Source organism: Aptenodytes forsteri, unplaced genomic scaffold (genome assembly GCF_000699145.1).
Source record: "Aptenodytes forsteri isolate BGI_AS27 unplaced genomic scaffold, ASM69914v1 Scaffold404, whole genome shotgun sequence".
Lineage (NCBI taxonomy): Eukaryota > Metazoa > Chordata > Aves > Sphenisciformes > Spheniscidae > Aptenodytes > Aptenodytes forsteri.
In genome coordinates this window covers 3,480,306-3,502,984 of record NW_008795629.1, presented here as the reverse complement: position 1 = coordinate 3,502,984, position 22,679 = coordinate 3,480,306, and the positions used below count along the sequence as shown (strand labels likewise).

The 22,679-nt window shown below is 44.0% G+C and overlaps 1 protein-coding gene across 1 annotated transcript in view; it reads left to right on the top strand.

The window, feature by feature from the left end:
- Positions 1 to 22,679, top strand: part of LPP (LIM domain containing preferred translocation partner in lipoma) — a 350,330-nt gene that overhangs the window by 312,566 nt on the left and 15,085 nt on the right. The window contains exons 14-15 of the mRNA XM_019472866.1: positions 17,775 to 17,953; positions 21,069 to 21,189. Of these exons, the coding sequence (XP_019328411.1) occupies positions 17,775 to 17,953; positions 21,069 to 21,189 (300 nt within the window). The remainder of the gene's footprint in view (positions 1 to 17,774; positions 17,954 to 21,068; positions 21,190 to 22,679) is intronic.

Below are 22,679 nucleotides of genomic sequence, written 5' to 3'. Positions count from 1 at the left end.
CCAGCATTGAACAATCAGTGCATAAATAGTTGTGTGAATGCCTGGTGATGAAAAATGGAGACACCTCAGGGACTTTATTGAAAGCCTGCGTGTTTTCCCCTCCTGCCATCTGTACCAGCTCCCCAAGGGCTCCGAGAGCTGAGTCTGCAAGCTCGTTTGCTCCCTTGCGTGCTGTTTAGACAATTAGGCAGGCCTAGCGAGGCTGTCTGGGACATCTTCCCCACGTGAGGAACATCACCACCACCGGGGTACTGCCATGGCGCTGGTGCCTGGTGGAAACACAGCCAGCATATCTCCTGATGCCTGGGAAAGGATTGGAGTCCACCTTGCTTTCTGGGACCTGGGTTGCCTGCAGGGCTAATAGGGGTAAAAACTTATTTTTGTTTGCTGCTGTCAGCTGACCTGGCTCTGATGCATTCATGTAAACGGGCAGCATTTTCACATCCATGTTGTTTGCTTTAAGATGTCAAACAGCTGATATTTTTGCAAGGTTTCCCTAGCTTCTCCCTCCCTCCCCTTCTCTTCTGTCTCTATAAAATAATACTGCTATAATCCAGTTTGACTCAGCAGGATCCTTTTCACGCTGGCTAATCCCCATATATAGGCATCAGTTCAGGGAGGTGCACCAGGATGCTGCAATATTTTCCCTAACATTTTGTTTAACCAGGATGACATTATTCAGACAAATTAATTCCTCCAAGATGTAAACTTGTTCTGACTGAGTGCTGCAGCGGCCTCCCTGAGAGCAACAAACCATGATCTGACATCTTAACAGCTCTCCACACGGTCAGAGGGAGTCTTACATAAAAGATCTTCAGCTGTGCATATCTGCAAGGTGCAGCTGCCCCTTTCTGTAGATAGATTTCTTTTCCAGCAGGTTTTGGTGAAAAATACCTTTTTTTAAAGAAGTGAATGAGATCTAAAGCACAAGCCATTTTGGAAAATATCCTGGCATATGAAAACAGAGGGTAGAGACTACCCTACCCTGTGAAATCCTTGTCAAAGATTTGAAAAATGGGGGTCTACTTATGTCACTCTTCTTCCATTATGCATTGAGTCCATCTTGCATATCTGAGCTAGCACGTTCCTACACGGGATTTACAAAGCTCAGATGCACGTGCAGCTGATATGTCAGCTGTATGTGCCAAGTGGCAGCGCCTGTAGGAATGGGAGAGGAAAATGTAACCCATTTCACAAGTCTGCCAAACAAAGGAACTCCTGGTGTGCTTCATGGGGAGGAGATTCCAGCATGGGAAAGCAGCCCTATGGTGCTCCTTTTACCCCGTATGGGGTATATATGGGGAGGTGAGCTACCTTATGCCCCTCTGTGACGCCATCTATTTGGGGTGGCAGGGCCAGGATGCTTGAGCTGCATTCAGCCCTGAGGTTTTCTGTCCACATTCCCCCAAGATGTTTTCCTGGTGCTTGGGTTGCCTCTTGTACTCTGTAATGTCTGGGCTTTGGGAGCCAGCTGGGAAATGGCTTTTTCCTCCTCCTGCCCAGAGCATCATTATGTCTGTTCAGGTCCCTACCAGTCCTTCCCTTCGGTGAGTCCCTTGGCTCCTAGATCCATAATCCAGCAGACTTGTGTGCTGGCCTCAAGCGTGCCAAAGCTGCTGAGAGTGCCCTAAAGCAGGAGGAAGGAAATGAGAAATCTGGTTAACTTAAGGTAGCTGGGGCTAAGCTATTTGAACACAGTCCTAGGTCCATATCTCTCAGCCCTTGCTCCTACTCTGAATTCTTCTGCTGCCTATGTCTATCTTTTGCTTGGCTTGAGTTGCTTCCCTCAGTTTTAGCTCCCTGAGAAATGGGTTGATGTTAATTGTTTGTTCACTGAGACTTGCATGGAGTGACTTCAGAGGGCTTAGCTGACTGGATGGCCACAGTCCTGGGGTGCTGGGAGCTTCTCCTAGCTGGATTTCCCTTCTACACCTTACCATCTCCTAGGCTAGCCAGAGCAGCTTGGGGAAAACACGTTTTGTTCTCTGCAGCAGTTTATTATTGACAGAGGGCATCACTAGAGGCTCCTGGTACTCCACTTTAAGTACCTTAATGTAATATCATCACCATTAATTCAAACTGAGTTAAGGTTACAGCAAGTAAGTGTAACATCCAAAAGACACTGAATAATTAAAAAGGTTTATAAAGTCGCAGCTTACAGAAATGGAGTTACAGATGCATAAAACTACCATATACTTAGATTAGTTTCAGAGGTTCCCCTCACTCTGTATCGGCTGTGGCAGATGTTTCCCAGTTTCTTCCACAGGAATCTCTTGCATCTCTTTCTCCTGGTTCTGTTTGTGAAAGGTCTGGTATTGGGAATGCACTTTCTTTTTATACTGCAGTTTTGTCTTTTGGGGGATAGTCAGTCTCCAAGCTCTCTCCATGCTTTCAGCCCTAGGATCATCTCTGCCTGCTGATTTTGAGTACTCGTTGCAGAAGTAGGCTTGACCAGTAGCTTTGAAAACGTTGTCACTCAGACATGCCTAAATGCAACTATCACTTACACAATAGTAACCAGAAGTCAGCTTGTTGCTTTCCAGGGCCTTGTCAGAGTGATTAGCTTTTTTTTTTTTCTCCCCCTGTAGTAAAGTAAAATACTGTTTCCTCCTGTTGAAGCAATTCTTAAATCTTTCTGCAAAACCTTTTGTACGCTGAAGCTTTCATTTCATAGACATGTGGAGTAACTACCACACATTGTACAAACCCTGAAATGCCATTAAATCACACAGCTCGTTAATGGCTTCTGCTTAAGACTCCCTGTGATGGTAACCAGACAGCCTGGGATAAACCATCTGTCCTCAAACATGTTTTTGGGGCTGTCAGGTGACTGTTCCTGCAAGAGAAACCATGTGAAAGAGCATGGCTGAAATAGATTTCTAGTGCGGTACTGCAGAGCTGTTATGTCTGATAGTACTTGATGCTTATCTGTAATCTGTTATTAGCAACAAAGGAAAAAAAAAAAAAAAACCTGCTGATAAAATTAGCGGGTTAGTAAGATGTCAGAGCAGTGGAATGGAGGGGCATGGACTGATGAACATCCTGGACTCATTTGAGCAAAATTGGTTTAATACACCCAACTGTGAGGCCATCTATCTGTCCAGGAACAAAACCATCATCTTCTGGCGCACCAGCTCTATCTACAGCTGGAGGCTCATCCTGCAAAGTGCCTTCCTTAGGAAGGAGCAGAGCCTTCTGTACAGCCAGCTAAGGAAGACTTCCAGTGTTGTGGCAAAAAGGGCTGATACCAGCCCTTGCAAAAAGACTAAATTGAAGAGTCGTTTTATATCAAGTTGTGTTGGTGAGAGAGTGGAATCCCCTACCTAGGCATCTGTCCATCCTTTAGAAGGACACTGAAAGGCTGAAGAAGGTCGAGAAAAGAGCCAAGGGTGGGAGAAAAAAAAAACACTTCAAAGTGAGTTCAGACAGTTTAGTTTTGCAGAGGTTGTGTGATGTAATGTATAAGGCGAAGTACTGGCTAATACAGAAACTTTTATAGTGGTGAAAGGCAGAACAATGGTGGAAGCAGTAGCCAAACACACTCGCAGCAGAAATGAGACAAATACTTTAACAGTATGACTGGATACTACTGGAACAAAAGACTGGTAAGCGCTAAGTCTTCATCTCTTGTGTCTCCAGACTAGGTCTGGACACTGTCATGGAAGTCCTGATTTAGTCAAACCTATAAAGCGCTAAATATCATAAGTGGATCGGTTGCCAGGGATTCTGCACAGAAACAATGCTGTGATAACACCAAGGACCTCACAAACTGTGGATTTGGGGTAGAATGGGTGGTGCCTTGTTTTGTTTTCTTTTTGTCACGTTCCCAAAAGAGAGCAGAGAGCCCAGGCATGGTGGGAAGATGGGAAGCACGCACATCATATGCTGGCAAGGTCCTTGTGTCCCGTACATGGCATTAGCTAACACGTTCTTCCTGTTAGACCACTGCCATGGCAAGTCCAGATGTCAGTAACTCCAGCTGATAGCACTGAAGAATGATGATTTATGGCCACTGGAGATTTGTCTGCCTTTGTTCAAAGAGAAGAAGAAAAGCACTTAGAGGTCGTGCTTGGGGTGGTCAGCCATTTAGGTCAGAAGAGGTAAAAGCTGGTGTTTTCAAAAATTTGCCTTCTTTCTAGCTATCTTGTGGTTTGTCTTCTCCATGTGAGACTATGGGCTGCTTTGTTTGTTTTTGTTTTTCCAAGATGCTGAACATACCCCAACTCAAGCTGCAGGCATAGAGCGTCTTTAAGAAAAGGCGGTTTGAATTAACCACTCTAAAATATAGAACACCCCATCCCTCAGGACACTTCGCAGTGTGTGACTCTGAGCGATTGGTAGTTAAAAGGAGGGTTGTACCCAAAGTGAATTAATTCACACATCAGGCCCTGAAAAGATAAGTTCTACAGCCAGCTGTAGTCCTAGGAATGCCAGGCAAACAGGCGAGTTTAAAGTGCATGGAAGCAGGAGAATTAAATTGGAAAGACAGATCTTTGGTATCCAGGCAGTATTTTCTCACCAGCAGATCCCAAAGCACTTTCCAAAGCCTGGTAAGAACAAGGATATATGGGGTCAGATGAACCCTGGAGTGAGTGCCTGGGTTTCAGTCACGCATTCCAGATCTCGGCTCAAATATTTTTGTGTTGGGTTTCTTTCAGAAAAGTACAGAAAGACCCTGGAGCCAGAAATACTGTATAAAACACGCAGGATAATTAGCAACCTCCTGGAAACGTGCAACTTTAATAAAATTTGAACTCCAGTTCCTTCCCACAGGTGGAGTCCAGCAGTACTGTAGGCAATATGCACAGTTAAGCTATTTTTATGCCTCTTCATCTAAAAATGTGAGTGTTAAAACATATGTAAGTAAAGCAAATGGAAAGCTTAAACTTGCCTGCGTGCCGTGCTCATTTGAACTTGCTGCATTACCTCTGCAAAAAGCCTGGATCGCTGCTGAACAGTGTACTCAAGCGAAGATTTTGCAAAGAGAAATGTCTTCACCTACAAACCTGGCTTCTTAAAAAGCCCTATGACTTTGCAGCTCCAGAAGATATTGACTTTCCCTGCCAACCACAAAGGGGAATAAATGACTCTGGAAGGGCTCAAGTAATTATACAAAGTGCCTGGATCAACTTTTCCATGGGGATCCTGTAGCTACTGGTCTGATGGCTTAATAATGTGCTTCTGAAATGGCTGCCTTCCATTGCTGTTTCTCTCTGGGGCCAGATTTCCAACAAGACTCCTTAGCTGCCCTTGCAGAACTGGCAGGAGGATGCTTGCTGGACTCGCGCTGCATGTGGAGGAGCCAACATTAACTTTTCCATAGCAAAACTTACAGGTAGGGCAGAGTTGGGTTATGCTGCCCCAGCAGCAAACCCGGAAAACGAGGATGACTCAAAGTCCTAGATCACTTCCTTGCTCCCCACCCTTCATTGCCACTCCCTGTCCCTCTGTCCTCCCTCATCTATTTGGAAGCTGGTGTGGCAGTGCGTGTGGGGAGGGACTGCTTTGCACAGTAGGGTAGTATGGTGCCAGCAACAAGATGTGTTTCTTTCATAAGGAGACCACCATCACTTGTCCATATTGCCTGCATTATCTGGATCGATCAGGTACATGAGCCACATGTTATTACCAGACTGTCTTGTCCCTTTGCACCTGCATCTGGTCCATAGTTAGAGCCTGATGAAGAATGGCCCTTCCTTCTGTTGTTCCTAGTAGGTCCTTTAAATCAGCAGCTATGGAAAGATGTGGGCCATACCAGTTTTACTTTGTGTGAGCTGCTTGGCAAAAGGCGAGGCGAGGGTCAGATTACTTTGAGTGTTCAGCTCTTCTTGCTGGGGAAATGGCAATTTCTGGTCTTCAGAAAGGAAAGTTGGAAGTAACTTGTATTAGGATGGAGATGAGCAATTCAGCAGTTATGTTAATGAGAAACAACCATTGGTGCAGGTGATCTCAGACCTTTTAAAATACTGTGTGAAGCACCGGAGCACGGTCTTTTCCACTGTTATGGAAAGAAAATCTCCATAACAGAATGGAACAGTCACGGAACAGAATGATCCTGGAATAACGTTATTTTTTCCCCTATATTCCATAACCACTGTGATTTCAGCCCGAGAGTCCATACATTGAGAGGATGCTATCGACTGGAGAATGGACCCATTATATAATATCTATTATACATTCAGTGTGCTTATATAAATGCACATTTCCTATGTAACTGTGTCACTAGGAAAACAGTGAGGTTGGACAAGTTGGTTTCTCCTTCCATTGCTCCTCCACTTTGCTTGTTGATTCTCAAGCGCTGTCACAAGACTGTGGAGTTTGTGTTACTGCTGTGTGTGCCCACGTGAATCTCTTCTTTTCAAAAGCTCCATTCACGTTTGGGTTTTGCTGGTTTTCCTCAACTGTTGTTTCTTTTTTTAAATGTAATATTTGGCTGAAAGCCTTTGGTGTTGCTTTCACAAACTCGGGAGAAATCTGGTTAGTACATATTAGGGACTGACAGTTAGTTGACTAGCACAGTGTTCAGTGGCTGTGCTTTTCAACTTTAAAAAACATCCAGGGCAGCCTCCTCGAGTGATGTAAAAGGCCTGGTAAAGAAATGCCAACTGTCAGCTTGATTTTTCAGTCTGCTGTGCTCAGACATAAACCTTCCCGACAGCTCAGACCAGTGTCCTTCATATTCCAAACTAATGCAAAATTTCTTGTGGTGATGAAAGGGAAAGAAATTACTTTACTCTAAAGGTTTCCTGCTCTGAACATCCTTGACTAACCCTGCTGACACCAGAGAATTACCACCTACTCAGATGTGCCCACCTGCTCTTGATGGCAACTCTCAGCCCAAGACATTTGCATTCCAATGGTTTTGCCATCCAAGTCTCCGTGTTGTCTGTCCAAAGTAAGAAAACTTTTTTTCACAAGGAGCCTTAAATTTTCTAGTTTGAGAGCAAAAGAACAGTGCCAAGTGGTTAAATCGACTAGACAGGCAACTGTGTTGCAAGGAATCTTCTGCCCAACAGTCCCACCACAGTGTCTTGAACAGAAAAGTAGCCCAAAGCTTCTGGTTTACTTTTCACACATTGTTCCAGGAAGGATCTGGAAGATCTGTTCCAGGAAGATCTCAGTCTCCAGCTAGAAAGCAGATGGGTTTTCACTTTTCTCACATCTCACTTGACTTCTTTGGGAAGCTTTCTTACCTGTGCCATGCCTTGTCTGGATTCTTCTTGCATAGATGTCTCCATTTTCCCTTTTTGTATCCCTTCTTTCTTTGTCACTCTTATCTCAGCAGGTGGCTCAAACTTGCTTCTCCAGACCAGGAACTGAAGCAAGCATCCAGGTCATCTGAATGAAAAGAATAGGGATGTCATTGCATCTAAGAATAATCCCAGTACCTGCTAGGTGATATATTTGGCCCTGGACTTACTCAGGAGCCTGCAATTTATTTCCAATTAGAGTCTGACTCCAGATAGAAGAATGGGTGTTGCTCCAGGGGATAACTCAGTTCAAGCCTCTGAAGAAATCCTGGCCAAAAAAAAAATAAAATTCCTGGTCTTGGTATAGAGGGGAAAGAGTATAGAAACATAGTTCTTGCCTTACACTGACTCACTAAATTCTGCTTTCTGTTACTCTTGACAGTGGCCAGTGCTGGTTGCCTGTGGTCCCTGCCCAGTGTTCTTCCAAAGTCTTTCAAATATGCATTTCACTCAGGAGCGTTTCTTCAGGAAATAAGAAACCACCTTTTCCTCTCCCTTTGGAAGGACCTCAGAGCACCCACAAAGTTTTCAGCCCTTATGTTCTAGGCACAGATAAATCTCCCATTGCCCTAAAGGCTCCAACGCGTTCTCCTCACATCAGGGACTTAAATGCATTTGGCAACTGTTTAAGAAACACATCAGGGGTTTGGGAGAATCATATTCTCACTGTCAGTTTAGGTAGCAGCAGCATCCAAGTGCTGCGAGAGTCTTGGGGGTTTTTCCCAAGCTTTATACTGGATTACATTATCTATTAAAAGCAGCTATTTTTATGCTGAACTGTTGCCGTGACCTGTATTACACAACTTGTGTGTACACACTGAAAAATTATCTTGCACTCAAAAGGTGTTTTGGTGAAAGCGCCATGAAATTCTGTGCAAAATCTCATTACCTTCTTGCTTGGTTTTTGGTTTGGATCAGTTTGGGGAGTTGTTTGTTACTTGGTAGTTCTAGGTACCAGCTTTGGTGTTTGTAATAGAGACGTGACTTCTGTCAGAACATCACAGGCCTCCCAGTACGTTACTAAACTCACTCCACAGATAATGTGAAGCACAGAGGTGGAAAATAATGAAATTAAACTCTCGGAAAGAGTCACTGGTGAACCCAAGGACAGAAGCTAGGCATCCTTAGTTTTCAGTGCTCTGCCCCTGCCACTAGAAAACACGACTTTCTCTTGTGACTTTTATGAGAGATACATGAGAAGCTTTGCATTCTCTTTGCTTGAGCAATTTAGGTGGTAAGGGGGAGCTACTGAATTGATATTCAGCTGAAATATTTAACCTTTGGTAGCTGTTAGAAGAAACTTAGAGATGCCCTTATCTGTGACTTGAAATAACCAGGGGAAAATGGGTTGTGTGCCTTTCCTTGTGGCTTAGAGATGAGGTTTTTTTTATTCTTGAAGAGTGAAGGGGAAGGATTCTGCCTTTTTTTTTTTTGTACAAACTTTAGAAATACCCAGACTCTCAAGTAGTAGCCCTGTCTGTTCCCTTTGGTTTCTTCGGGGAATCTCTCTTGAAGAGCACAGGAGGCATAAAATGCCAACTTTAAACAGGCTGTAGTTAAAAGGCTGGTGGTGTTCAATCTGTAACCGAAAAAAGCTCATCTTTGCTGGATGCTAGTTTATTGACAGAGTTTCCAACTAAAATTTGATTTCCGTGTTAATCAACAAGATTCCATTTTCTTGATGGTTTTTATGTCAGAAATTCTTGCACTGCTCAGATGGTCCTTCAGGAAAAGCATGGCAGGCGAGAATTCATTTCTAATGTAAAAATACCAAGAAAGAGGAGGGTGAGGGGAACTATAAATAACCACCAAAATGTCACAGTCAGTCATTTTTTCCTCCACAAGTCAGCTTTAGCAGTTAAGGTCAAGATAACATTTCCATGTCAATGGTCAGTTACATCAAAATTCTAAAACAGGAAGATTGAATGGAATTTTGGATTTTTTTCTTGTATTCTGCCCAGATTTGACCAATTTATAGATTCTTCTGTCTGCCAGCTATGAGTTCCATTGTTATTTTGGTTAAGCTCTTTGCCAGAGTGGCAAGCTTGGATTGGAGCATCAGGTTTATTAAAGGCTATGAAATAAAATTCTCTACCAAAAGAAAAGAAAAAAGCCCATTTCTTGTCGATAGTCACTTCTTTGTATTTCCTTTGATGCGGTTCAGTTTGACTTGAATTTTAGCCTAACAATTTGCTACACAATTTTATTTTGTTTTCACAAAGTTCTAATCAGTTTAAACTGCAAGCAGTTTGAAATGCCTCTCCAACAGCTTCCTCGGCGTTGCTAATTAAGCTTGAAATCTCTGTGTTGTCCACAATTGTATCTAAACAAGGAGCAGAGTGTATCTGCTTGCTGTTTAGCCACATCTCCCAGCTGCATATAATTCTGCTGCCTGTGCAGAAAGTAATCACAACAGGACAGATCCTTCAGTCCTTATTTAGGCAAAACTCCCAGGGTGGCATGCAAGGTCAGGCACATCATGTGTTGAGGGAACAGATGAATTTGATGGTGAGAACATGTAAGGCAAGCAGTACGACATCCATAGCGCAAAGACTGGAAGTGCTTGGGCATAGGGAACAGCTTTGCTTTATCCCCCCGAGCACTTTGTACCATGGAGCCCTGAGTTATGATTATGGTTTGTAGGTGCTCTCACCTGACGTGTGGGTGTTAATAATAGGTAAAAACGCAGGCTATCAAAACCTGTGATGTATTCCCCCTGTCCCTTAGGAGCAAAGCTAACAGAATGTCATAGTTTTTAAAACTACCAAGGTTCACTCCAGTGGGAAAAAAGGGTCCTAACAAATCCTCGAACCCATCTTGCTGCAATTGGCAAAGCTGGTGGATGATTTATCTCTTGGTAGCGACCCCAGTGGTATGAAGCAATACTTACCTTCCGAGGCATGGCTGCCATTGTGCGATGGGGTCCAGGGATTTCGGCAGTAGCTCTGTGCCAGCTCACCTGAGCTGCAGAAGCCTTGAACAAACTGTTTACCTCTGGCATTCTGGGAGGGATTCTGAGGGATTTCCTTCAAATTAGAAATCTTTGAAAATCAGCATCTTGCACTAGGCATTGCATTATGCAATGGTTTGGAATGAGGGCCAAAAGTCTGGTCGTGAGCTCAGGATCTCCTTGGGTTGAAAAAATCCGAGATGGAAACTGTCTTATCAGATCATCCCTCCCTGCCAAGGCAGGCTTGTCTCCTGTGCTCTGCTGGTGCTGCTGTGCTTTACGGATGCTCGTCTCTCCAGCGCTCCAAAAGCCTGCCCCAGCTTAGTGGTTGGATGTTTTCTGGACCAGATGCAGTCCTGGTGTAGTGTGACCGACTTCACATAGTTATACTGGGGTTCATACCTGGTGTGCGGTGTGGTCAGCAGTGCAAACAGCAAGCATGAGCTGTGTGCACCAACATCCATGCACTGTTTCGATTTTGTGGGGAATGTGCAGCTTCTTTTTTTTGGTGTCAGTGGACAAGATGTAAGAAGACTTGGAAACGTACCTCCACTAGAAGGAAAATTACTGAAGGAAGAGGAGCTGATTACCAAGATATATAGCAATGTCCTTTTACATAGTAGTTGCTAAGGATGCTTTCAACTGCTTGGCTTACTGTAGTATTATGTGTGACTATAATTATTGTTGTTGAAAAAAATTTCATAGGCATAGACTTTTTTTAATGCTCCTTGCTTTTTTAAAGTAACCTGTGAGTTTGGAGTATTTCCCCAGTATCAAATTTTTTTTCTCTTGCAAATTGCTGTAGTCACATTGGAGTACTCTAAATAACAGCTCAGATGCTGTTCCCCAGTATTGCACCTCCCAAAGTCAGACCTTGTTGACTTTTGAGGTGTGTGCAATTGTGATAAAAAACTGGAGTTGTTGCTGTTAAAAATACCTTGTTTCCATAAAGTAACCATTTGGGCACACAAACTACTTCACAAGTATTTATCAAACCTAACAGCATCCAGTTTCGCACTGGAATATGCAACTTTTACAGCCATTTTATTTACAGGCGAACTGAGGCACAGAGCATGAGAGCACTTGCCTCTGACAGTTACTTGGTTGAAAAGCCAGAAGTAAAGTCCAGGCATTTTATCTTCCAGCCCACCAGTTTAGAGAACGAATCCTTCATTTGTTACATTCGTAAGCACTGCTGTTGTAAAGTGACAAAGATCTCAGTGTTGTTAGAGCAAGGAACGTACAGAAGATGAGTAGCTTTGAGTGCCAGAAAGTAGTTAAGTAATTTCCAACATCAGGCTTCTTGTGGATTTTTAGCTGGAAGGAGTCAGTGTGATTGTGGTTGAACACTGAGCCTAATGCAGAGCAGATCGTTTAACCCTGACATTCCTTCATCACTGTCAACTTGGTGGTACTAGAGGTGGACGTGGGTCTTATCTAAACTGGCACTGAGCAAGAGAGAAGTCACCCTGTCCCTGCCTGTGCTGTTCCAAACATTAATTATGTTCACCATTAAAAATATATACCTTTCTCCAGGTAGTATGGCCAGCTCGTGTGCCTCCCAGATCCGGCAGCCTTCTCTAGGTTTCCTCTCTAGCCTTTGGTATGCTCAGACAATGGCAAAGCCTTAGCCTTCACTCAGTAAGACAGCTATCTTAAGAAGGAGCAAATGGAGCTCCTTCCTATTCTCACTGTAGAGCATATTTTGACATCTGCATATCATTTGTGAAGCATTTCTCAAGCCCTGTTCCATTTTCATCATGGCCTATGTTATTGCACATTTGTGGACTCATTTGCTACTAACATAAGCCATAAAATATATCTAGTCTTTCTCTAATAGTTACAGGGCAAGGGACTCCTTCACGCTGTATGCTGAGAGGAGACTGCCAGATTCACCTCCAGCTGCTCTGAGTCCAAAAATACAAAGCTGAATTAGGTTTTCCTGACAAGAAAAGCAGATTCCAGCAGAGGGGAAGCATGCCAGCCGTGGTATTGCTACTGTGCTGGGAAAGCCACTAAAAACTGAGCTGCATGGAATAACTATTTGAAAGCCACTGAAAACAGCAACCTCCAGGGCCTGAGTCTACACTATGCAGTTGATAGCTGTATGCCCAGCTCAGACCCACATCATGCTAGTAATGTTGCAGGGATGTCAAGGTAACTTATTCCAGTATCTTCCCTCCCCTATCCCAGCAAAACAAGCTATACCAGATAAAGAACACCCTCAGTGCTTAACACTGTGTCTGAATTAGGGGGTTTTGCCAGGATATTTTGGGCTGTCAGGGGTCACATCCCTTGCCCCAACACACTGATGCAGCTATGACAATGTGGCCTGAATGTCAGAATTGGCCAAGATCCTTCCCCAGGGCTTCCCCTTGCTGGACCTACCCCTCTGAGAGCAACAGGAAGGGAAGGAGAGTGTCACCCACTGCTAATAATGTGTCCAGCTGGTCAAGCTAAGTGAGAAAGATTAACTCACACATGTCCAAATTCTCTCCTCAAATATGGAGAAAGGAATTTCATGCTGGCCATTAGTGAATTAAATGTATTTGCCAAGATTTACCCATCTGTGGAGATAGCAATTGGGGATGGCTGGGGATTCGGGGGGGGAGCGGAATTGGGTCTTGGATTTTCCTTTTCTAGAAATAATGCTAAGAAAAAGGTTTTGCAGGTGTTGAAATTACTTCTTGACACTTAACCCCTCCACCAATGTCTGCTTCATATTTAATTTCTAATCCAACTATATATTTGCAGACCCAAAACCTAAATGAAACCTTTTGAAATTAATTGACCTGATCTAATTTGGGGTTTATAAATTCACCAGACTTCTTGAGATTAAAGTGTTCTGTCTTCACTTAAGTATGGAAATGTTTGCAAGCCTCAAAAATTATCCCGCAATGGGGAAAATGTCTCCTGGTCTGCTCTCCTTGCAGTCTGAGGAAATGAGGGACAGAGTCACAAGACTTAAAGCAATTGACTTACCGCACTTTACTAAGTTACAGTTCAACTACAGTAGTTGACCATGTGCCTGTTTTTAGCACAAGAGTCACTTTTGATTCCCGCAGCTAATACCATCTCCTCTGTGCAGTCACTCCAAAAAATGTGTTTCTTCTGCAGTGCTCACAGAAAGTGAGTTCATGTCCCTGCGCATGAGTTGCCAATGTAATTTATTCCAGCAACTTCCCTCCCCTCTCCCAGCAAAATAAGCTATACCATGCTCGTGTTCCCATGCGTGAGCTCTCCTTGGTCTGCTGTTCGGAGTGCAGGAGAGATTATTTATGTTCATTAGAGCTCTGGATGAATTGCCAATACAGAAGAAGCAATGACTAATCTCTGTGCTGCTTTTCTTCTGCACTCATTGCTAGGTCATTGTGGGAGGGTCCTTGTGCTGCACTATATTGTGAGTTACTGCTGTCACCCAAAATTTGGTTATGAGGGGTTATAATCTACAGCATTAGGGAAGCAGGATGTGCTGCAGCCCCCAGGCTGTCTCTGCAGCTCTGTTCCCTGAAGCTGTTTGCCAGCTTTCCATCTGGGATGTGAAGTTTTCAAGATGGGATTCAAACACTTCCCACTTCCAGTCTTCAACGGCTCTTGCACCCCAGAAGTCTTTCCCAGCAGTTTGGATTTTCACTGTGTCCCATGTTTAAACCTAACATTTGCAGAGCAACTCCCTTTGGCTTTCTGTGGTTTCTGAAGGGCCAAGTATTGCTATAGGGAGGCCCACAAACAACTCCCACCACCACTTGCTGTCAGATACTTGTTCCCAGGCAGCTTGTTTGCACTTTGCTGCCGATTGTGCTGTACATGTTTAAGTCTCTTAGTTTTTACTTGCAAGCTAATGCTTGATGTCCTGGTCATTTCAGTTCTTTGCTTGTGTTTTAGTGTATCTTAGCTTGGGGTTATTTTTTTTTACTGGTGTATTAGGGTGCATTATTCTCCCCAGGTGAGATTCTTTTTCTTTGCCATGGATAAGCAGTTTTGCCCTCAAGAGATGTGGACGCAGACTCAGCCTTTAACATTGGGCCAACCTTCTGTTTAGAAATGCATGGTTCCTTCCCAGTCCTTTTCAAACCCCCAAAATTAGTTGGATTTGGAGACACAAGTGTCTCTTTAAAGAAGGGCACTTCCTGCCTCTCAGCCAAAAAGATGGGAAAAGGATGGTAAACTTTCCCCTCAGCCCATGCTGGATTTGTGGTCCATATTCTTATGACACGAATTGGCCCCCAGCCTCTAGGTCTGATGTTTTCTAGCTGGTTCTTATCTTTCTTCTCCGTGTCTTGCTTTGGCCCTCTGTGTAGCTCATCAGATGCATTCAGCTCTACCTGTTGATTACAGAGAGGGCTGGCAATGGCACCTTGGGAGAAAAGAAGAAAAATAGGGCTGTTAGGTTTTTTTTTTTTCCTTCATCTTGTTTGGCTTGCTGAGGGTCTGAAAGCTCCAGGAGGTTCTGGAGAGTTAGCTAAACTGCGAAAGAGAGCAAAATCAAGAAGCCAAACTTGTAATTCTACAGGGATGCTATTCCCATAATGTGCAGAAATACCTTTGTGCAGGTTGTTAGCTGCTGGGGCAGCACTTAGGCATGTGGGATAACCTGATTAGAGAATCAAAGAAAACCCTGTTAGCTCCACAGGCCAAATCCTGCCTTACAGCAACCTGATGTCAAATGGGTGTGAATCAAGGAAGCTTTCCCTTTGGCATCTTCTGGTAACACCTTGAAGAGAAGGGTCTGAGCCAGGGTTCTAGCAAGTAAAGAGGCTTAAGCAAATATACTCCCAGACAGGGAGTGAGCTGGAGTCTGCAACTAATGACTTTGTTTTTCCTCACTGGTACAGACTTGGAAGGATGAAAAGAATAAATTCCTCAGGTCTGATTTTCAGGTTGTATAGAAGGCTTAATCAGGAGTTGGTTAATTTTAAAACGCTCGTCTTAGCTGCGAGAATGTCAGACAGTGTAACTGAGCTGAGATTTGGGAGCAGAAGACGTGTGTTTTCTGAAGGCATAATCCAGAAGCGTGATTACCTGCTGTACTGGTCACTGCAAAACTCCCACCAAAGTCAGCATTAACGTGAGATGTCAGACAAGATGATTGTAATGATCCCTTGCGGTCTTAAACTCTGTGTGTCTGAAACGTGTGAGTAGGAGGTGTATCAGATCTGTAGTGAGAGCATTTCCAGGCCACGCTGTTTGGTGTTAAATCCCTTTGCAGGGTGGATTGCAGCTGCAGGTTTCTGCTCTGTTCACAGTACTAGACAGGCTGTGCTCAGTGTTGCTGTCTAGAGAGGTTACGTAGGCTGTGGTAGCAGACCAGGGGAACTGCTTAGCAGATCAGCCCCCAATGTGCAGGTAAGCCGTGAAACTCCCAGCCATGTTGTGGGTGCTCAATGTTTATCAGAATTCAAAAAGCGATCAGGAAAGTTCATGGGAGAAACATCCACTTGAGGCTAAGTACAGAGAAGTCGAGCTCTGGCTCAGGAAGTCCCTAAGCCAGAAATCGCTGGAGGCTGGGAGCACATCCTAAGGAATTGCTGTGTTTTGCTTGCCCCATTCTCATACCTTGGCCCCTGTTGTTGGCAACTGTTGGAAACGAAGCAAGCAGTGACTTGGTGAAGCAAACGCTCCATACCTGTGCATATACAGAAGTTGTCATAGAAAATGCCTTATGAGTGGCACAATCTTCTGTCGGTATCTGCAGGTATGCTGCATTCCTTCCTTGGCAATACAGAGAACAGCATGGCTACAGACTGAGATGATGTGATCTGCTTATGCAAAGCAAAATGGCAAATTTGCCAGGTTATTTCTCCAAAGAGAAAATTATTGACCTTGCTTTTTCTGGCATGCCAGCAACTGTTATAATGATGATGATGGTGACAGTAACCAGACAGAAAGGCCAGCAATAATTCTTTCCTGTCCATTATTACAAGGCACAAAGCAAAATCCAGTCTGAAACCAATGCTAGTTTGGCTGTGCTCTCTTTACAAATGTGTGAGGCAGTTCTCATATGGGTTGAAATTCAGGACTTGTCATATCAATCTTTCCAAAAACAATCCTTTTGATCTTCTGATGTGAACCTGTGTATTTCTATGTTTGTATCTTAGCAGTGATTTGCAGCCTAGAGATAATGTCCGATAGCAAATATGTGACTGTAGAAGTAACCTCTCTGAGCTCCTGGGTGATTCATCTCCTGACAGTACATTTTGGCTGCACATGTAAGGGCTGGATCTTGCCACTGAGAATATTGGCTCAAAGAAGCAGTAACAATGCGGTCAGTCAAAGCACTACTTTCCCTGGGAATTTTGTTGCATGAGGAAGCAGAATAACTTTAGCCTTCCTGTGTTTGTCAACACGATCTGTCTTCCAGCAGCTTTTTATATTTCTGTCCCATTAGATTTTTTCCTTTCCTTTTTTCCCCCTCTTTATTTCTGTCTATCTTAATCACAATCAATATTGTAATCATAGACTTTCTACCTCATCCAAGATTCAAACACTGGTTGGTAACATCATTTGATAACTCCAGAGGCATCAAGCAAGAGTAGTAGGTGAAGTTTGCTTTCCTAAAGTCCAGTGAAATGACCCAAATCATTGCCACAGATTTATTGTTTGCATCTGGTGGGTTGCATAGATGCAACACATGTCCATTCATGGCATGTGTCTTTAAGGTGCTTGGTTTGAAAGGGTAAGTTGCACAGTTGGTGTCAGAAGGGCTGGTGTGGCTCACAGACAACCAACTGAAACAAAATTATCTTGGTGTTTCTATAACTAACTGCAAGGGTGAGTGAGGGTTAAATGAGATGAATCATTCAGCAGACCCCACTTGAAAGGTGCGGGTTTTTTGGCTCCAGTGCTTCAGGAGCAGGCCAGTATGTAAAACCTGTGTGGCAAGGATCATGGCCTTAGAGCTGGCATTTCACAGTTACTATCTCAAACATCGTGGGCCAGAGATAAATGAACAGTTTTAAGTTATCCTGAACTCCTGTCCTTGTGATGCTTTCATTGCAGACGCTGCTTTGTTCTCTCCCCAGACTCAACAGTAGTCTCCGTGGTGGGAGAGGAAGATCAAGATTTTCTTACAAGGCAGATAAAGATCCTTTATGGGAGCTGTATTGGCAGAGCAGTTAGGGGGTCTCTGTGTAGCCCCAGGAGTTTGAGCTTCAGCTTTGCACTGCACATTGTGGAGGTTGTCTCTAATCAACTCAGCTGCAAAAGGTCATTCAGACTGGGCAGTCCGGAGGCAAAAACCCAGGAGTGCAGGCTGCTGCATAACTCCTTCGTGTGCTCTTGGCTACAGAAGCTGCAGTGTCTCACGTACACCCACCTGATGGGTCATCTCTGATCATTTATCACAGCTGCTGAGAGAAGCCTCTGGTTTGTGTTCTCACACTATACGAAAGACTTGACCCAGGCCCTGTGCTGTTATCATACTCTTTGTTGGCTGTACTGTGCTTATCTAGAAGAAATGAAAAGAAAGTACCTAATGCTTCCAAGTAGACCAGCAGCAGCCTCCAACCCAACTGACCTTTGTAAATGTCCTGCTGAGAGGGTGCTCACATCTGTTGTGTATGTTTTGTTTGCAGAACACGCTGGAGCAATGCAGCGTTTGCGCAAAGCCCATCATGGAAAGGATCCTCCGAGCCACCGGGAAGGCCTACCATCCCCACTGCTTCACCTGCGTGATGTGCCATCGCAGCCTGGATGGGATCCCCTTCACCGTGGATGCCGGTGGGAACATCCACTGCATCGAGGATTTCCATAAGTATGGCCCAAGCTGCATTCAGTGGCTTTGCTTATTGTCTTTCTCTTTTGTCCCTAAAAATCCTTCTTTTTTATTGAGTGTCCAAAAAGATCTGAACCTTCTGCCACTTCCTCCCAGGGCTCTTAAATAGTAGGCAGAGCTTTGCTCCAAGCAGGCACACCAAGGTATACAAGATAAATTGGTTAGGGGCCAGTGCTGCTTGATCTCGGTTTTGCTTAGATCTGAATTTATGGATAACCTCTGTGTTCCTCCATTTTAAATGCTCTGCATTCCTCCCGCCTTCCCCTGCACTCAGCATGTGCATGTTTCTCCTCACTGCCTGTACCTGTGCTTCCACATCAGCATCTCCCCCCTTCTTCCACCAAGCAATTAAGAGAGGTCCTGTACTGTAGCACTCTGCAGGTGTTTGCCTACTGGCTAGAGGGATCTAGGTGGCCACAGGATGTTCACAGCTCCTCTTGTTTCTAGTTGCTAATCAGCTTTTTAAAGCTGCTAAAAATACAGCCCTTGTAATAATTTATAGTGAAACTGCTATTTAAAGTAAGTTGAAAGGTATAGTTGCAAGTAGTTTCTGTCACTGCCACGCTACCACCCCCATTATCACAACTAATCTAGGGAAGACAGGTAGATATAATCAGAGCACAAATGTTTCCCCTGTATGGAAAAGACAGACGCATTACACCTCTCAATTAAAGAGGAAATCAATACTGACAAATGTGAGTTTACATCTCAACCATTTATCTCTTAATTTCTAAGGGGGTAGACATGACATCAGTGTGTGGGCCTGAAAGCTCAAAGAAGCGGGTTGACTTGACAGAAAAGGAAGCAGCCATGATCAACTAGAACATTAAAATCCAATATGAGGATGTTCCCTGTAGCTCAGATAGGCTGGGTTAATTGGCAGCTGCTCTGTTGCCTTGTTTTTCTGTGCCAGCAGTTGTGTGTGTAAGGTAAAATTTGGTCCTGAGCACAGGCCCAAAGAAGGCTTACACACCACTCAGGCTCCTGAAGGGTTTCCCTCACACCCACTTATGATTTGGAGTCTGCTCCTTCCCCAAGCCCCACAGGCCAAGGGCTCACAAGCCTTCAGGTGGAAGGTTGGGAGCAAGAGCTGATGTCCCATGTTGAAGTCTTTTGGCAGTGACTGGATGTGGACCTCAGGGCTCTGAGAGTGGGAAGTGGGAGGCTGTCAATCCAAGGGGAGGACACAAAATCGTTGAGTGAAAGATTGAGGGGAAGTTGACGGGAATAGCACAAGACCTAATGTGACACTCAGAATGTCTTCAGCCAACCACACGTTTAGCAGCACTTCAGCTAGCCCAGTTTTAATTGATCAGGGATGACATGTCCTCCTGGTCTGGGGGTCGAGTGCTCTACATCTTGTACATCCTCCTGATAACAAAACTGTACCTGATGCTCACAGTGTCGCTTAGCTACCCCATGAGCTTGGGCCCCACAGTAGCATATCCACATCCCCTGAAATCTGCAGGAGTCATCTCTGGGTCCTGGGAGTTAATATTTGGCTCATAATGAATTACCCACAGTGGCCTGGACAGAGAAACATTGAAGTATTTTTAAGCACCACATTTGAGCTAAATGGCACAAGGAAGCGCCTGCATGAAGCAGCATATAATTAACTGCGATTACTGCTCCGGTCATATCATGATCCATTTAAGTTATTTTTCAGAGCGCTCACTATAGCCACTGTTTAATTCATTTTTTTTTTTTGTTAGATCACAGCTACACAGACATCTTTCATCTGCTGCCAGTGAAATTAATATTTTTCTTTATTCCTAGTACAGATAGAATTTTTTTTCTTTTCTGAGCTAGTTAATTCTGAGGTAGTTCATGTGACAGCCTGGGTGGCAGAGTCAATCTTTCCTAGACATTTCAGAAGAGAAGGGCCTTTGATCTCCTCGTGTTCTGATGTTTGCCATAAGCATTGCCCTCTGTCACTCCGTAGCCTGTGACCCCGGCTCTCGTTACATGGCAGCAGATTCTGTAGGTACAAATTTCTTTTTTTGTGAGCAGAATTTGCAGCCAGGGAATTGGTACCCATAGGTTTTGAACCAAAACAGCAAATAAAGATTCACCACAGACTAAATGTTCACAAGCATATCCGCCTGCCTGGGAGCAGAGATAGCTGCTTCTCATGGGCAAGTGGGGGGAGCAAAACCAGAGCTAATACAGAAGATATGTGAATTAGCGAGAAGGGCATACAGCGGGCAATATAAGGGGAAAAAGAAAGGTCTGTGCTCCTCTTGATCTCTGAGCTAAGCCAGCTGATTCAAGCCAGTCCCTTCACACAGTGAGTGATTGTCACCATACAACTCTGACTCAGGCTGACTGTGGAAGAGGGAGTGTTGGTGTCTCTGCACCCAGACCTGTTCCCTTTTGAGCCTGGGCAACCCACTAATGGATAACTGAGAGTTGGTTTTAGCTAGAAAACGCAGCTAGTGAGAATTGCCCTGATGCTTCTTGTTTGAGAGTGAGCACAGCCAGGAGCGTGCTCCTGTGTGCGTAAGTTGGTAAGAAGGCTCAGAAGTTTAAAATGGATGGGATAAACCTCAACAAATTAGTGTAGTGTAAGGCAAATCTTTTTACCATCTCTATTAAGACTTTTTACCTATTTGTTCCAAGCTCCAATTTTTAATATTTTGATTTTTTTCCAAGAGGTGCTTTTGAAGCAGATTCTGATCATCTTTCTAACCTTAGGAATTGTATGAACTTTCTTAGAGTTAGGTTGGGAGTTGAGCCTGATGGTTGCGGCAGTGCATAGGTGTCACGATCGTAGGTCATTCAACAGGCACTTTAGTTGTTAATTAGGGCAAGTAGAATATGCTTTGCTGCCTGTCAGATATTCTTGAAGTCCTCTCCTAATAGTCTGCAAAATGCTCTTTAATATCCTGCAAACCTGAAGTTGCATTGTAGGACTAAAGTGCTCCCTCCTGTCTTCTTTCCAAGGAGGCAGCTGTGCAAAGCTGCAAACCGTGACATGTGTACATACGTGTGTGTGTGTTTGTACAAATGCACACATTTCTGGCTTGCTGGTGCAGTTAACAAAAACTTTCACTCTGAGTTTGAGGATGACTGCAACCATCTCTTCTTTCTTCAGGAAATTTGCACCAAGATGTTCAGTGTGTAAGGAGCCCATCATGCCGGCCCCAGGACAAGAGGAGACTGTACGCATTGTCGCCTTGGATCGTGACTTCCATGTCCAGTGCTACCGGTGTGAGGTTAGTATTCTAATCACGTGAAGGACAGAAAGCAAAGGTTGGCTTAATTTCATCACCGCCTCATGTTCTACACATGACAGGCATACCCTATTGTAACACTGGCTCTACAATCAAATTACTTCATTGCCTTCAGCATGCAAGGAATTTTTCCTCATTTATATCAGCGCAAATGAGAAGAAAATCAGGTCCCTTGTTTATAACAGGTTCATTAGGAGAGCAAGAGAATGTGACTCAGGTAATTAGAGCTTAATATTTGAGAACATCATAAATTATAGCTTGGACACAAACGTTGCTCATGTTTATGTTCTTAAAATGAAAGCTAATGCATGTTAGAATTTGAGCAAGATTGTACAGGAAACTCAACATATGGCTCTGGGTTGAAGAATTTTAATGGACACATAAACATGATCATTCTTGTTTTGTGCAATGCTTTTTTTGCTACTTTCCTGTTCAGTTTCATTATGCACTTCATATAATTTTGATGGTAAGAATCTGAAGACAGAGAAGAAAAATCACCTTAAAGCAATTAACATGTGGGAACAGCTGTGTTAGGGAACCTTCAAGAATTCTTCAGTGCAAGTGTTACTTGTTGGATAATACATCAGCCAGATGGCAGGGTAAGAAAATGAGACCAAATGTATTTCTTATCACAGTTGCAGGTTTTAATAACTTTAACCAGAAAGAAGGATGGACTAAGGCTTAAAGGTCTAGGCTGAAACGTGAGGCATCTGGTTCACTTCTCAATCTGACCTTGGCTTCCAGGGTACGGCCTGTAAGCAAGCCGTAACCCCCTCACCGCAGCTCCTTCAGCAGTCTTTGGCCAAGTGATTGCCTGATCACACATTGAGGGATAATTCCCAGCTTCCCTAGCAGCTATACTTAGCCCTATGTACTCAGAGGCTGAGGTCTCCGGAGCAGGTTTTGGGCCCTTTTAGTGGGGTTTCCATGTGCCTGTCTCAGTGACATCCTCCTTTCAGCCACAACCTTTTGGGCCAATTGCAGTACAAACACGGGTGACAGTTCTGGTAAGGGGAGACAGGCAGGGAGTTTGCTTAGCTGTCACCCCTAGAATGGATGCTATAGCTTTGTGGCATTAACTCTTCCAAAGGAGATTACCTGTAGTCAGATATTGGTACCAAACTTCCTTCCCAGTGATGCTTCTTTTCTATCCTTTTCTGCATTAATAAATATGTACTTAAGTTTGATGTTTTCTCCAATGCTAAAGACCTTTCCTTCCTCAGAAATGTGAAGGGAATAATCTCCTTTTATTTTCAATTGGATTAAATTCAGCAGAGAGCTTGGGAACCCATCTTCTCTGCAGCATTGTCTCTTATCAGGAAATGGCTTAATCATGAAAGATATCACGTACCTCAGCTTCATGCTTTACGCTGACTCAGGCTGGATCCTGTTACAAGGTGGAGAGTGAGGAGAGAATTTCTTTGACTAATAGATTCTTCGGTTAATCTTGTTCTTCTCTTATTTACTTTGCT